The sequence below is a fragment of the Aulonocara sp. 'chitande type north' Nkhata Bay genome, linkage group LG16 (genome assembly GCF_057382095.1).
Source record: "Aulonocara sp. 'chitande type north' Nkhata Bay isolate Kocher_YH1m ecotype deep benthic linkage group LG16, A_spYH_male_GT1.1, whole genome shotgun sequence".
Classification (NCBI taxonomy): Eukaryota; Metazoa; Chordata; class Actinopteri; order Cichliformes; family Cichlidae; genus Aulonocara; species Aulonocara sp. 'chitande type north' Nkhata Bay.
Genome location: NC_141359.1, coordinates 22,953,159 through 22,966,748, shown reverse-complemented (window position 1 = coordinate 22,966,748; position 13,590 = coordinate 22,953,159). Strand labels below are relative to the sequence as shown.

Sequence of the window (13,590 nt, the reverse complement as noted above, 5' to 3'; positions counted from 1 at the left end):
AAATGGTTTCATGAAAAGGGACATTCCCTGTTGCACCACCATTAACAGTTCATAAGACACTTCACTTTTTGAATGTAACGTCACTGATATGTATTTCAGTTGCTGTGATATTCAAAGAGATGTTCCTTATACACTAAATGGAGACAGAAAGCTTCACTGTACAAAAGCAGACAGGACTCAATAGCTTAACAGTAGCAATTTGTTCAACAGCCTCACAAAATTGGAGTTTGAAATGTGTAAAATACAGACACCTAAATCGACGGGTACAGTACACTATGAAAACACTTGTAGTCAGGTAAGCACTGATTGGCCCCCACCTCCCCCCCACCCCCACCCACCCCCAAATCTTCACAGCAGTCAAAGACACATATTTCACTTGAACACAACAAGTCACAAACTCAAAAAGAAAAGACATACAAAGCAGATGGTTTTTGGTTACAATGCGTGTCTGAACACCTCTGTGGGTTAAATTAAATCAGCTCTTGGTCATTTGATCTGTGATATCATCATCATCACCCCTGGCAGGTGAGAGAGAACGGGATCGCGCCCCACCTGTCAGTTACCAGAGTCCCGAGGGTCGAGAGCACAATCTGACCCCCCACACTCCTGGCTGATGACAGAGCTGTGAATGAGACTGCTTGACAGGGACTTAGGCCTGAGCTCGCAGGTCAGGTAGGAGGGCTCCTCCAATTCTGTGTGCAGTGGGGAGCACTGGCCATCTGGAGGGCCATAGGCACTGCTGTCTGAACCCCCGTCCCTCACTTCTTTGGGCTCTTGGTTGGCCAAGTCCGGGGGCACACTACTCTTGGTGGGACTACTAGACGCAGATGGACTCTCCTGGAGCGGTGGGCTTAGTGCACGCTGCGATTTTAAGTAAGGTTTGACATTGGCCACAAGGATTGTACTGTCCCGCTGTTCCTTTCCAAACGTGCTGAGGGTTTTTCTGCTGTTGCAGCTGATGGTGCCATAAATCTCTGTCTCTACCATTGCATCCATTCCCACAGGGATGAAAAGGTTGGTGCGATTATCGGCGCTGTCTGCTTGGCTTCCTACCCGTAACTTTGGCATCCAGCATCTGTCAGAATGTCCCAGTGCACGACATTCATCGGTGCAGTGGACTGATTTGTCTTGCTCTGTAAAAACAGTTAAACATTTTGTTATTGGACCATGCTGGGGTGAGTAAAAAAAAAACAGAAGATGATGTAGAAGGCATTTGAAGGATGAGCAGCAATAATAAAACGCCACAAACGGATGCAAATTTTGATGCTTTTAAAATCCAGCTCATAGCTAAGTATCTTTGTTGATATAGAGTATGTGTCACCAGACATTTTCAGAATGAATAGCAACAGCAGCTTATTGCGACAGCAACTGTGAGGGTTTGAATTTAGCAATGCATGTTTTCAATTCTAAAAACTGCTTACGATGCAACCTTAAAGCACTGATACGCAAATAAAGTCATATAAAAAAAAGTTAATTTTACTCTTTTCTTTTTCCGTTATTGTACCAAATGAATGATTCGTCCTATATATGAAATCTTTTCCCTCTGCTATTCTCAACAACCTGTGTAGGTGTTTCCTGGAAAATATCATCTGGTGCAGAGGAAGTGATGTTTTTTTTTCATTTACATTTCCATCAGAAGATGTTTGTGTGAAATAAACAAAAAAAGAAAGAAAAACAAGCCTGAATTTGCATGACTGCATTTGCCATTTCTGACCAGAAAGTTTTGAAACACTCCGTAGTTGGGATGTTGTTCGACATTGTGCGGGCTCATTATTTTCATTTTTATATATTTTTTCTAAAACTTCAAAAGATAGAATGTTTGGGAGGGAGTTCAAAAACTGTTATATTGACACTATAATAATATATCCAAGTCAGTTGATTTTAGTTTGATTGTGGAAGTGCCATTTGACCTTGAATGTTTCTTTTATTTATTTTAAAGGACTCTGGTGCATAGCCAGGGGCTCATTGGCACATTTTTCATCTTTTTTAGTGGATGCATATTGTGAACTAAGCTGTTCTCTGAACACTTGTGGACCTCTGCTGTAGTAAACAGTCATCAACAAGCTCCCTAAACAACTGTCTTTGGACACTGGCTAAAATTAAGATTAAATCTTTCTCATAAGCTTCTTTTAAAAGGCCAAACAATAAGCTTTACATATAATCCACACTGAAAGTATTGAGTACTGTTGATTTAAGTGGTCCGCTGGATATTCCATGGCTGCAGTAGATTCTGCTTGATTGGCTGATGCGGCACACCACAACACAGGACTGCACAACGTGTTCATGGCACTAAATGTCAGCAACAAAGGAGAAATGGACAGCGCTCTATATTTGGGTTGTAAATCCATCGTTTACATTTCACACCACACCCAGCCCTGGAGGGGTACAATAAGCACACAGAAAGCAACACGTACCACAGAGCCAATTTCCATGGTGTAATGATGTAGAAGGTGTTGTTTTTCCTGACGCCATTACACTTTGCTATTGAAATTAATTTGACAATGATGCAATGGGATGTCTTGCATGTAGCCACAAGAATAAAAATGTCAAACACGTCTTTGTAAATTGGCGGTAAATCCTACTTTTCTTTCATTTGCTATACATGAAAATGAAACTGCAATTTAATCTATAAAACTAATATTTCAAAGAATCCTCCAATTGTTCTGCTGACTGATTAAACTTATGTAAAAAAATAAGTTTTCATTTGTTGTGATTACTTTGAGGTTTTAAAGGCACCCTTTCACTAAATATACAAAGAAATGCAAACAATGAATTGATTAGTATTTGATTAAATATTTAGATGTTGTAGATCCCAGAAAATTGATTCTGTTTACTTGGGGATAGTGTTTTCCGTTATCTCCAGATGAACAGAATCAACTTTCTGGCATTTCCTTACCTGGATGACTGAGCATGCATCAAGACATAGATGGCTTGTACGCTTATTGTTGAATGGGGGAGACATTAATACAGATTGGGACACAAACAAAACAGGACACAAACACCGGTAATACAATCTTGTTACATATGATGTTAAATCTTCACATCATTCCTCTCTCATAAATAAAAAATCACTTTCCTGCAACTAAAATTCCAATCAAAACTTGTATTTCATTTATATAAATAACTGCAATATTTAATTCACACGACTTGATGCTACTCTGATTAGCTAGATAAGACTCCTCTATCTTGCTCACATGTCATTCTGTGGAGCAAATGAGTAACCCTGAATGAGGCACTTGATCTCATTTTGAAACCCGGCTTTGATGAGGATGGGACTACACAGCCTGGAATAAGAGGAAGCTCCACATGAACGCGTTCATCCTAGAAGAGGTGGATAGATCCTCCTTTTCATAGGCAACAGTACCTTCCGCATAAACTGGCCTCGACCAGTTTGCTGGAGGATACTGAACGGCAAAGAGGAAGTTCAAAATTAAAAAAAAAAAGATACCTCCTCTATGCCAAAACCCCCAAAAGCAGTAAAAAGCAGCACCATGTGCCACACAGCCAGTGGAAGCTCATTTGCAAAGTACATGCCACAATTATCACATACCGCTGCTCAAGTATACGAACACCAATACACCCACACATAGCCATAGGATATAATGGAACTGTTATTTATAAGGACTGGGCAGATTTAAATGGGGTTGTTAATTTACATAAGAACTGTTTTACAGATTCCACGTCTGCAAAAATGTTGAAGGGAAAGATTTTTACATTTTCTTCCCAACAAATGTTAAAATGGCATTCAGTGTGCTACAGATTTCTTGAAAGGGCAACAGTCATTTCTTTGTAACGTTGTGTGTGTTTTATATGCAAAGTAAAGACTTTTGGGAATAATAGGTGTAATTTTAAATCATGTCATCTCCTAATTGTATATGAGATGTGACTTTTGTCTGTTTATACAGGCCAATGTTTTTCACATTGAGGTTTTCTGTAGAAAGATCTCGCATCAAAATGAGTATAAACACAGACCTTGCAGATTTCACTAAATGAAAACCCCACCTTTTACCTTTGTGTGCTGCTAGTTGCTCTGCTGCTATTCCCAGCTAAGTAAACATAACAAACATTGTAGAACTGAAGATCCCTTATGTGTGATGTGAGACGAGACGTGCTCTGAGAAGAATTAAACCAGCCGGTGCACAGCTAATGCACACAGACTCACATTTTCTTAGCAGATAGCTCTAATAATTAGTCCAATGATCTGGAAATTTTGATCTTTTTATGATCTTTTTTTATATTTTGCTTTTTAACTTTTTTTTCAATTTATTTGTATATAAGACATAAGCGGAACATGTGCTTTATCAAGTTTTCTCAGGTCAATGATCATCATCGATTGTGCTTTTACAGTTTATATTAAGTTGCATGTGATCCAAGGTAAAGAACAGAAACCTTTGTGATTATTGTTAAAGTTATATCTAAACAGTAGAAATAAAGTCTTCTCTTGGTCGCTCATATTTGCACTGGGTCAGTACGATGTGTAAATGTATCTTTGAAAACACAAGTAGATGCTTGTAGCAACTCTTAGATTTACTAAACAAATTTGTATTTCTGGGTTTCGGGCAGCAATGATTTTTTCCTCTCATGCTGGAGGTTGTAAGAACTTATGTTGCATTCTTAGCATAAACTATTATGGTGCTTTGTCAGGATTCAAAATATGCATTTGCTCAAAAAGCATCTTACAAGAGAGAACTAAATTATGGCTTTGATTTGGCATAACTGCAACACAGATCCTGCATATTGTAAGTGCTACATGCTTTGATGCATCGACACCCCAGATTACAGTTCTGTGCCCCATGCATTTGTGTTTCTCCATCTTCTTTTCTCCGCCACAGAGAAAAAAGTATTTTTTATGCACAGATACACAGGGCCAGAACAATAAGCATAAGCAAGGAGAAGCAGGGAGATGCTGAATTCATTTCCATGCTGCCTATCACTAGTGCGGAGGAGCGAGCAGATGATGCTGATGCAAAAGGATGTATGTGCTTAGAAGGTACAGCTGCAACAGGGTAAGGTATTTTTGCCGTTTGCACTATTGTGTGGTGCTAGAAAGCCGAGAGTAATTGAAAGACATGTTTATATTATACAAGATTAAATTGTTACTCAGATAATACTTTACATTATAGACCTTTCTGCTTAGAATTTATTACCAGCATGTAAACATTGTATATATGGCACCTGTGCAGTTTTAAGCATATCTAGGCTCATACACACGAGCTTATAGTGTCTATCAAAAGCTATAACGTATCCTATCCTGCAATTAAGATTATTAAATAGTTTATATTACTACAGTTATAATATATATATATATGTTTAGGGATTTTGCAGTCTCCACTTGGGTGCCAAAAAGAGTTGTTATAGCTTAGAACAAGCACATTCATTAACAGTTGAAGTGCATTAAAAGGCATATTTTAACTGTTTATATTGTCTGTTTGATTGGGAAGGTTAAGCTATTACCCCTTTTTTTTTTGCAATTGTGTAAATTGCACCAAAATGATATTTTTACCACTTTTATTGTCCTACACTACAGGTTTTTCTATAACACACAATATATACATAGGAAATTAACTAGGCACACTAGCTTGTATAGCAGTACTGTTAGATGTTGTGGGATTTTGATAGTTTAAAACAGGCTAAATGAAGTGGGAGTGCCTTCATCTGCCTGCTCTCCATTTTACATTTATCACTGAGTAAAATTTTGTTAAATGCGTGCTCTGAAACAACAGAGCACCTTTATGTATTCTGCTGCTGCATTTACACCGCCACATAACAGAAACATGACAAAGTGACAAATAGCTGTGATCTTATGGGCAACTGTAGAATGCAACAATAATGTGTTCTCAAAAACAAAGAAACTGCCTGCCCATTATAAATAGAATCAGAGAAAGCCTAGCAACATACCCACTGTGCATCTGGTGTCTGTGAGAGTGAATAAATATTCAGAGTGCATGATGGTGGAAGCTGCACAGGTGCATATATTACCTGTATCAAAGCAGCCAGGAGACTAGAGGGATGGTAAAGGTAAAGACATAAAAGCAATACTACTTAACCCACAAGCTTTTGTGTTGGTGCATTTGGAACTAAAATTCTGAGGTGTCTCCATTTTGGATAATAGCACTATCTTGTCTAAATCTGCAAAACAGTGGCTTTGTTGTTCAATAAATGTACCTGCATGTTTGTGTGGTGTGTGTTTGTGTGTGTGAGAGAGAGAGACAGTGAGAGACAGAAGGAGTATGTGGGTTGGAGGGTGTTTTGTGTGTGTGATCACGTCTAAGGCATAATGCATAATGTAGACCTTCCAGCTTGTAGTCTGCGGACAGTGACACCATTTAATGTTCAACTGACCAACCCCAGGAGAGAGAACAGAGTTTAATCCAACCATTAGTTTTGCCTTTTAACTGCATTCCTCACATGCAAGCAGGGAAGCCATTAGCAAAACATGTTGATATTAAAAGCAAAGCCTGAATTCATCGCTTTTCTCTTATCTTATAAATGCAGGTCTATAAATTAACTGACATTCCTGTCAAGCGAAGCGTCAGTACTGCACTTGTAAATATTCAGTTTTGCATGTACAAAACATCTCCTTCAATATCTCTTCATGTGATTGGCCTTAGAACTTGGGTTGAATCAGATTCAGAAATGTGCTGCAAAAAAAAGTGATTGAATTTACACCTCCCACAGAGTCAAGTTTGGTCTACCATAATTCCTCATAGCACGCACACACACACACACTCACTCACTCACACATATATAAAAGTGAGATAGATCGAGAGAGAGAGATTCGCACATCCTTCTGGCAGCCGCAAGAGTGTTTCCATCTCTGCCCTCCTGAGCATGCTGCAAACAAACAGTACATAGCAATGTAAATGGTGTGGAAAGTACTGCACAGGGACATGATGACCACAGCCATTCTCTTCCAAGGCGCAGACAAGGAAATGAGAAACATCACCACTTCACTCAAGTCCCCCATTATCTTTTATCTTACCACTGAGAGTTGCTCTCATATTTTCAGTTTATATCCACAATAGCTAAATATATCAGACCCTATCAGGTCAGCCAGGTTGAAACAGATTGACAGTCATCTATGATTATACTCCTGGCAGCGCCAATCGTTTCAGATTTGTGAAATAAAATTTAACATTTCTATTTCCAGTTGGAAAGCAGGCTCCTCTCAAAACAGTGCAACCACAGCAAAACCAATAACAGCTGAGAAAGTCTTTCCAAACAAAAGGTGGAAGCTCTGTGTCGTGTTGCACCATAAATATCTTTCATTTTGCACCGCAAGTGCCGATCATGTTTCTTGTCTCTGTCATCTTATTCAGGACATGTATGTGACAAACCTGTATTAAAATAATGACATGATCAAAGAAAGGCGCCTACGGAGGTACACTTTGCCATGCATATGAGGTGGTTTGATAGCTAAATCAGACAGAAGATGTTTGCAATTTCTACCTTCAGCCAAGGAACACTTTTATCCTTTTAAACTATCATCTGCCTTCCTCTCTGGTGCCTTCATGTCATCTTTGAAACACAACTCAGGCTGCATGCAAGTTAAAGTGGGACAAAGTAACACTGCAGCTACAGCATCTAATGACAGTTCAGCTTCTTGACAGGAGAAGTGGCTGCATTGGCTGCACCCCCAAAATGGTAGACCCCCACTTAAAGATCAGTGAGGTGCATGCATGTTCCCACTGGATAAACTATAAATAATGTCTAGTGTAAGAGTCAGATAGGCATCTTCAAGATGTCCACTCACCCTGCTCGAAAGGCTGGCCATTAACTGCTGTTGCTTTCATCTTGAGGGCCTCCCTGGCAGACGTGTCGCAGTGTGAGCCTTTATTAGTATCCTGGTCACTATCAGCTTGGTCACTATCACCATGGCCACTGTCTCGGAGGCTTGCTCGTTCTGCATCCTTAAATGTTGAGCTGCAGCAGAACAGGAAGAGGACAAAAAGAAAGAAAAAAAAGAATTTAACTTACCTCTTAACTCCTGTTTGATAGCCATAGTCAGCTGGCTTGATACAAAAGTGAAGAAGCTAAACGCACTGGTCAGACGTTTTTGGCTAGTGCTCTTACCTTTGAACAAATGGCTGCCTGCTGCCAGCATAATTGGGCTCTGAGGGAAAATTTTCAGTCTAAAAATGAAAGGAAAATAATATTTTACATTGTCCATGTTAAAATTTTAATTGACAGCGTAAGTAACATGAGATTAAGACAGGAAAAGAAATTCCCTTATCCAGTTTTTAGATTCGAATTTCTTTACTCTAGCACGTGGAAAATCTGCTCAAGAAAATCTGCTGAGCACCTGGCAGTGACGAAATCACGAGAGGAACAAATCTCCATTGTGACCATATGTACTCTCCCTCGGCGAGGCGAAGAGTTAAGCATTAGCCACTGTCATCAGCATCCTTTCCACCCTATCTTGACAATAATGTGTTTGTGTTGATCACACCCACATACTCTAGTGACTGGTGACAGTGCCAGGCCTTGTCATCTGCGTTATCATCTCCAAATGAGACTGTCTGCGAGACTGTCCTAGATATTTACATCGTTTACAACACATAATTCTGCTGTGCTAAACTGCACTACAAGCCTATGCTGTCAAATTAGCATGTTAGCTGGCTCGTGTATTCAACCCTGCCGTCTCTACAAGGCATGGCTGGACCCTATTAATGGCCTTATCGTGCCAACTTTGGATACGGGCTGGTGGATCTGGCCCATATTTGCGGGGAGCGAAAAATGCGATTGTAAGGTTATGCTGTGTGCATCTCGCTGTCTGGTGCACATTGGTTCAGTAATGTGATCGGACAAGCTGCTCAAACACCTGTCCAATCCCACATTTCAGGCAAGGTTTTGTTTTCACTCCATAGCAGCAGATCTGGCAGGGTCACAGCAGCCTTCTTCAAGACTCACGCTGTTTGCATGTCTAACTGAGAGTGCTTTCTGATTATGAAGACCAACTGTACCATTTTCCAACAGAAGACTTAAGATTGAGCAATTTCGAAATGATTCTAAAATACTGCTATGGATAAAAAAAAAATCAAAAAACCTCTCCTTAGTGAAATGCCATTTGAAGCACATGAATACGATTCAACAGTAAGTTGCCGTATAACGCTTTATATGCAGAGAATGATTCAGAGCATCATAACAGCGGGAGAAAAAGTGAAAATAATGATGTCTGCTCACAGTGACAGAGTTTCTCTTTTTTCAGTCGATTACTTTTCTTTTGTCAGATCAGTATGGCTAAGCAGTGTGTACAGATAAGCAAGAATAAAGGGCTGATAAAGAACACAGTGCAGCATCCTTCTTACCTGTATCACTGACATCCTATTCGCTGGAGTGTCTGTGCTAAGCCCGGCAAAGCTGGAGTGGCAACCTGCCCTGGGGACTGTCAGGCTGTTTGGGGTGGTTTTCAGGTACATGACCTCTGACCTGGGCAGTGTGAGTGGCAGGGGGCTCTGGTAGTCAAAACAAATTGGCGAGGTGATGAGAGACGGGCTGCTCACCACGTTCATTCGACTCGCAGAATCTCTCTCCTCCATCTCACTTTGAACCAGCATGATGTCACTCTTGTTGATCCGTTTCTTTTTCCCCTTCCCCACTGGAGGATTGGAGTACTCAGCCATGCGGCAGTTATAATTCCCAGCCTCCTTATCTTGATGCTTGGACTTGACAGCAATGGCGGTCATGACTGCTAAGAGCATGACAGAGATAATGCAGAGGGTAACTATGAGGGGCAGGGACACATCCCAGTGCTGCTGTTCCCCACTCGCGCTGGATCCCCCTCCTGTTGCTGTGTCTGTGTTCGCCTTAATGATCAGCTTAGCCACGGCAGATAAGGGGGGCTTGCCATGGTCAGTTACCTTCACCACCAGCTCAACCACTGGGGCGACCTCCTCCCAAAGAGCATGGGCAGTTCTGACCTCTCCTCCCACTGGATCCATCTCAAACAGGTGGTCATCGTTTCCCTCTGTGATCTCATAGGTCAAATGTCCACTTTCTCCATGGTCATGGTCCACTGCTTTCACTGTAGCCACAATGTATCCAATACCTACATTTCTAGGCACCGGGATTTCCGCTGTATCATTCTGAAGAAGCGGTAAAATAATAACCGGGAGATTGTCGTTGACATCGAGAACACTGACTCTAACTGTAGAAGTGCTTTCCATGTGAGGTGATCCACCATCTTTAGCCTGAACTTTGAACTCAAATGATTTAGTTTGCTCATAATTGAAAGACCGGGAGGCATATATGGCTCCATTGGTGGGATTAACAGACACATATGTGTAGACTGAAACATCTCCTATATGTGATGGAAGAATGGAGTACGTCACTGTCCCATTTCGACCCACGTCTGGGTCGTGGGCCAAAACGGAGCCCAAGTACTCCCCCGGGATGTTGTTCTCAGGCACCTGTAGCACATACACTGCTTTTGTAAAGCGTGGTGCGTTGTCATTTTCATCCAAGATTTTTACAGTAAATGACCTAGTGTAATTCAAAGATGGGATCCCATTATCTCTGGCTACAATTGTTACATTGTATTCATCTTTCATTTCCCTGTCCAGAGGTCTATCAGTGAGCAGCGTATAAAAATTGTCATTGTTTTCTTGCAGTCTGAAAGGTACATTTCCTAGTACCCGGCACTGAAGTTGACCATTACGGCCGGAGTCTTTATCTGTCACTCTGACCAGCGCTATGACAGATTCTGGAGGCGCTGCCTCGCTGATGGCTCCCTGCCGGACAGAAACAAAACTAATTATTGGCGAGTTGTCATTTTTGTCAAGCACTTTGACGGTAATTTTACAGTGGCCTGGTATTGGGTTGGGCCCCAGATCCTTAGCCTGCACATCAAACTCTATGATTGGATTCTCTTCATAGTCAATCTCTCCCTGGACCTTGATGACGCCAGTATTGGGGTCGATGGAGAACAAATCTTGTATTCGCTCAGATGCATATCCAGTGAAGGAATACACCACCTGCCCGTTACTTCCTTCATCTTGATCAGTGGCGTTCAAATCTATAAGTACTTTTCCAGGGGGAGAATTCTCTGGAATCTCTAAAACATAAGAGGATTTTTCAAAAACCGGGCTATTGTCATTCGAATCAGTCACTCTGACGTTGATCTGCATGGAGCCCGATCTTGGATACTCCCCTCCATCTATTGCTGTGAGAAGGAGGGTGTGATGACTCTGATCCTCCCTATCCAGAGGTCTCTGAACCACCAGCTCCGGATATATAGTCCCATCGCCTCTCACTTTTAAATCCAGAGAAAATGTATTGTAATCATCTCTTGTGACCTGGTAGGTCTTTATCCCATTTTCCCCAGAATCTGAATCATGTGCAATAGTGAGAGGAAAGCGTGTCCCAGCAGCTGCGTTTTCTGAAATATCAATATTGACATGATCTGAGGGGAAACTGGGTGAGTTATCATTTATGTCCTGTATATCAATCTTGATCATGCATATTTCCTTGTCATTTGCAAACACTTCCATAGACAGCTGGCACTTTGGGTTACGCCTGCATAATGTCTCCCTGTCAATCCTTTGTTTGGTGAAGATTAGTCCACTCTCCGGGTCAACATCCACCAGATGTGGTGCTGAATTCTCCAGTACTCTGAAGTTTGATTTTTTCCCTCTCTCCATGGTCCCATATCCGGCATCTTTTGCTATATTACCTATAACAGTTCCAGGTCCTTGCTCCTCCGGGACAGAATAATTGAGATTTTTCAATGTCAGGGCTTTAACCCACAGCAGTAAGAAAACTGGTACAGAGAGACGCATCCCTTCAACCTGATCCGCAGTAGTGGCAGAGAGAAAAAAAAATCCTCGTTGACTTTCAACCTGTTGATTACGGCAAACCTAGACTACTAAAACCGAACCCGGCATGTGGTTTACGCCGATCTTTGGCTAATTAGGTACTAAATCGATGCGTGAACCGCTACCTCTTTTTAAATTGGTATTTTAACCTCTTTCATATACCGCTCGGCTATGATGAACTCTTTCTGTAAACAAAGATGACCGCCTGGCGATACCTGATGTATGAATTAAATATCAAATTCAACATCGTGTACGAGAAATGCTTTGGGGTTTTTTTTCGTTGTTTTTTTTTTTTCTCACGGGGGGGACTTAATGAATAATCGATGACTATAAAGTATTAATATTCCCTCCTGCATCCAAGGTTAAAGCGCTTGAATCTCTCTGGTGAAGGTTAGACCGTAGCTTACAAAAGCGCATTGCCCTCATGCGACATCTACACCTAGGCTACAGCAAATTCTGACATGCCCGTTCAAAATGCAGCATTGGCCGATGTTACCATTCGCAATGCATTTACTTTTTTCCCTGTGCGGCACACTGTTGCATATGGGTTCTGCTCGTGTAGCATATACAGCCTACCCATGCCACAAAGTAGAATAAAAGCAGGATATAGAGCTGCTACTCCTGTCCAACCTTTTGTGTTCCCGTCATTCAAGAGCATCTATAGCACGGCTGCGACTTTTGCCCGATGATTGTCCTATAATCAGTCCAGTAATCCCATAATCCAGTCCAATTGGACCCAGTGCTCTCGCATCCTTCATTCGGACAATGCTCATCTGCACTGCCCCCGTAAACGTTGCCAGAAAATGCAAAAAGAAAAAAAGGCTGCTGGAAGATTTCAGATAATCAAAATTAATCGCTTTTCCTGCGCTCAGTTCTCTCCGCGTCAACTGTTGAAACCTGCTCCCTTCACAGTGAGCTGATCTGCCCGGAATCCTCTCGACGCCTTTATAACAGACTCCGGTGTAGGTTGTTTCTTGGTGCATTTAACATAGTTTCTGATCGTCTTCCAGCAAATGAGTGAACAGTGACAGATCTTGCCTTGGGGGTTTCTCCAATAGGTCTGGCAAGATCGCATGAAGAAGGGCTGTTCTAGTGCTACGTGATTCATTTACTGATGTGCGCGCACAGAGCAGCAGCATCAGAGGGAAAACGTGCTTGTGGATGTTGCTCCTAATACATGTGGAAGTGAACTAGGGATTATGAAAAGATAGGTGAAATGTGTTTGGCTGGGAGGAAGTAGAAGCGGTGAGGACTTGACAAGTGATCATTTTTAAGGTGAATTGGATCAGATGGCCAACATGTTGTGGAAAATGTGAAATTAAAGTTGATAAAAATGTTTCAAGGTTTCTTCCCCTTGCAGTGCCATGTTCTTGGTGTCATTGAACATCTTTGGATATTCAGAACTAAAGATTCTTATTAATTATTAAAAAATAGCAGGCGACCACCTGTCTCTTGCATTGCACCTTGTTGTCGATTAGTGCGATTAGTTTTGAGAAAATCTAACCATGACATAAAATAAGAGACAGACTGTGGGTGTTTTCAGGATTATCTCTGCAAAGGACATAAGAGAACTGCTTATTCCTCTGAAAAAAAAAATAACAAGGCTTATTTCCCAGCTCAAATATCACAGCTGTTGATATAACCTGCCTTCTGCATCTATCACACTTGCTTTCAATAGCCTATCCACATCAATCTCATATCTCATATGGAAAAAGATGGACTGACATTTAGTTCACTCAGCATTTCAACAATATGACATTTGCATTTTTTCCCCCTC

The 13,590-nt window shown here is 41.3% G+C and overlaps 1 protein-coding gene across 1 annotated transcript; it reads right to left on the bottom strand.

The window, feature by feature from the left end:
• Positions 1-344: 344 nt before the first annotated feature.
• On the bottom strand, positions 345-12,852 carry LOC147311524 (protocadherin-17-like). The gene is made up of 4 exons (XM_086267161.1): positions 9,309-12,852; positions 8,074-8,132; positions 7,754-7,923; positions 345-1,133 (listed from the first exon to the last, which is right to left on the bottom strand). Exons 1-4 carry the CDS (start codon positions 11,775-11,777, stop codon positions 556-558), a joined length of 3,276 nt encoding a protein of 1,091 aa, XP_086123287.1. The 5' UTR covers positions 11,778-12,852; the 3' UTR covers positions 345-555.
• Between the last annotated feature and the right edge of the window lie 738 nt (positions 12,853-13,590).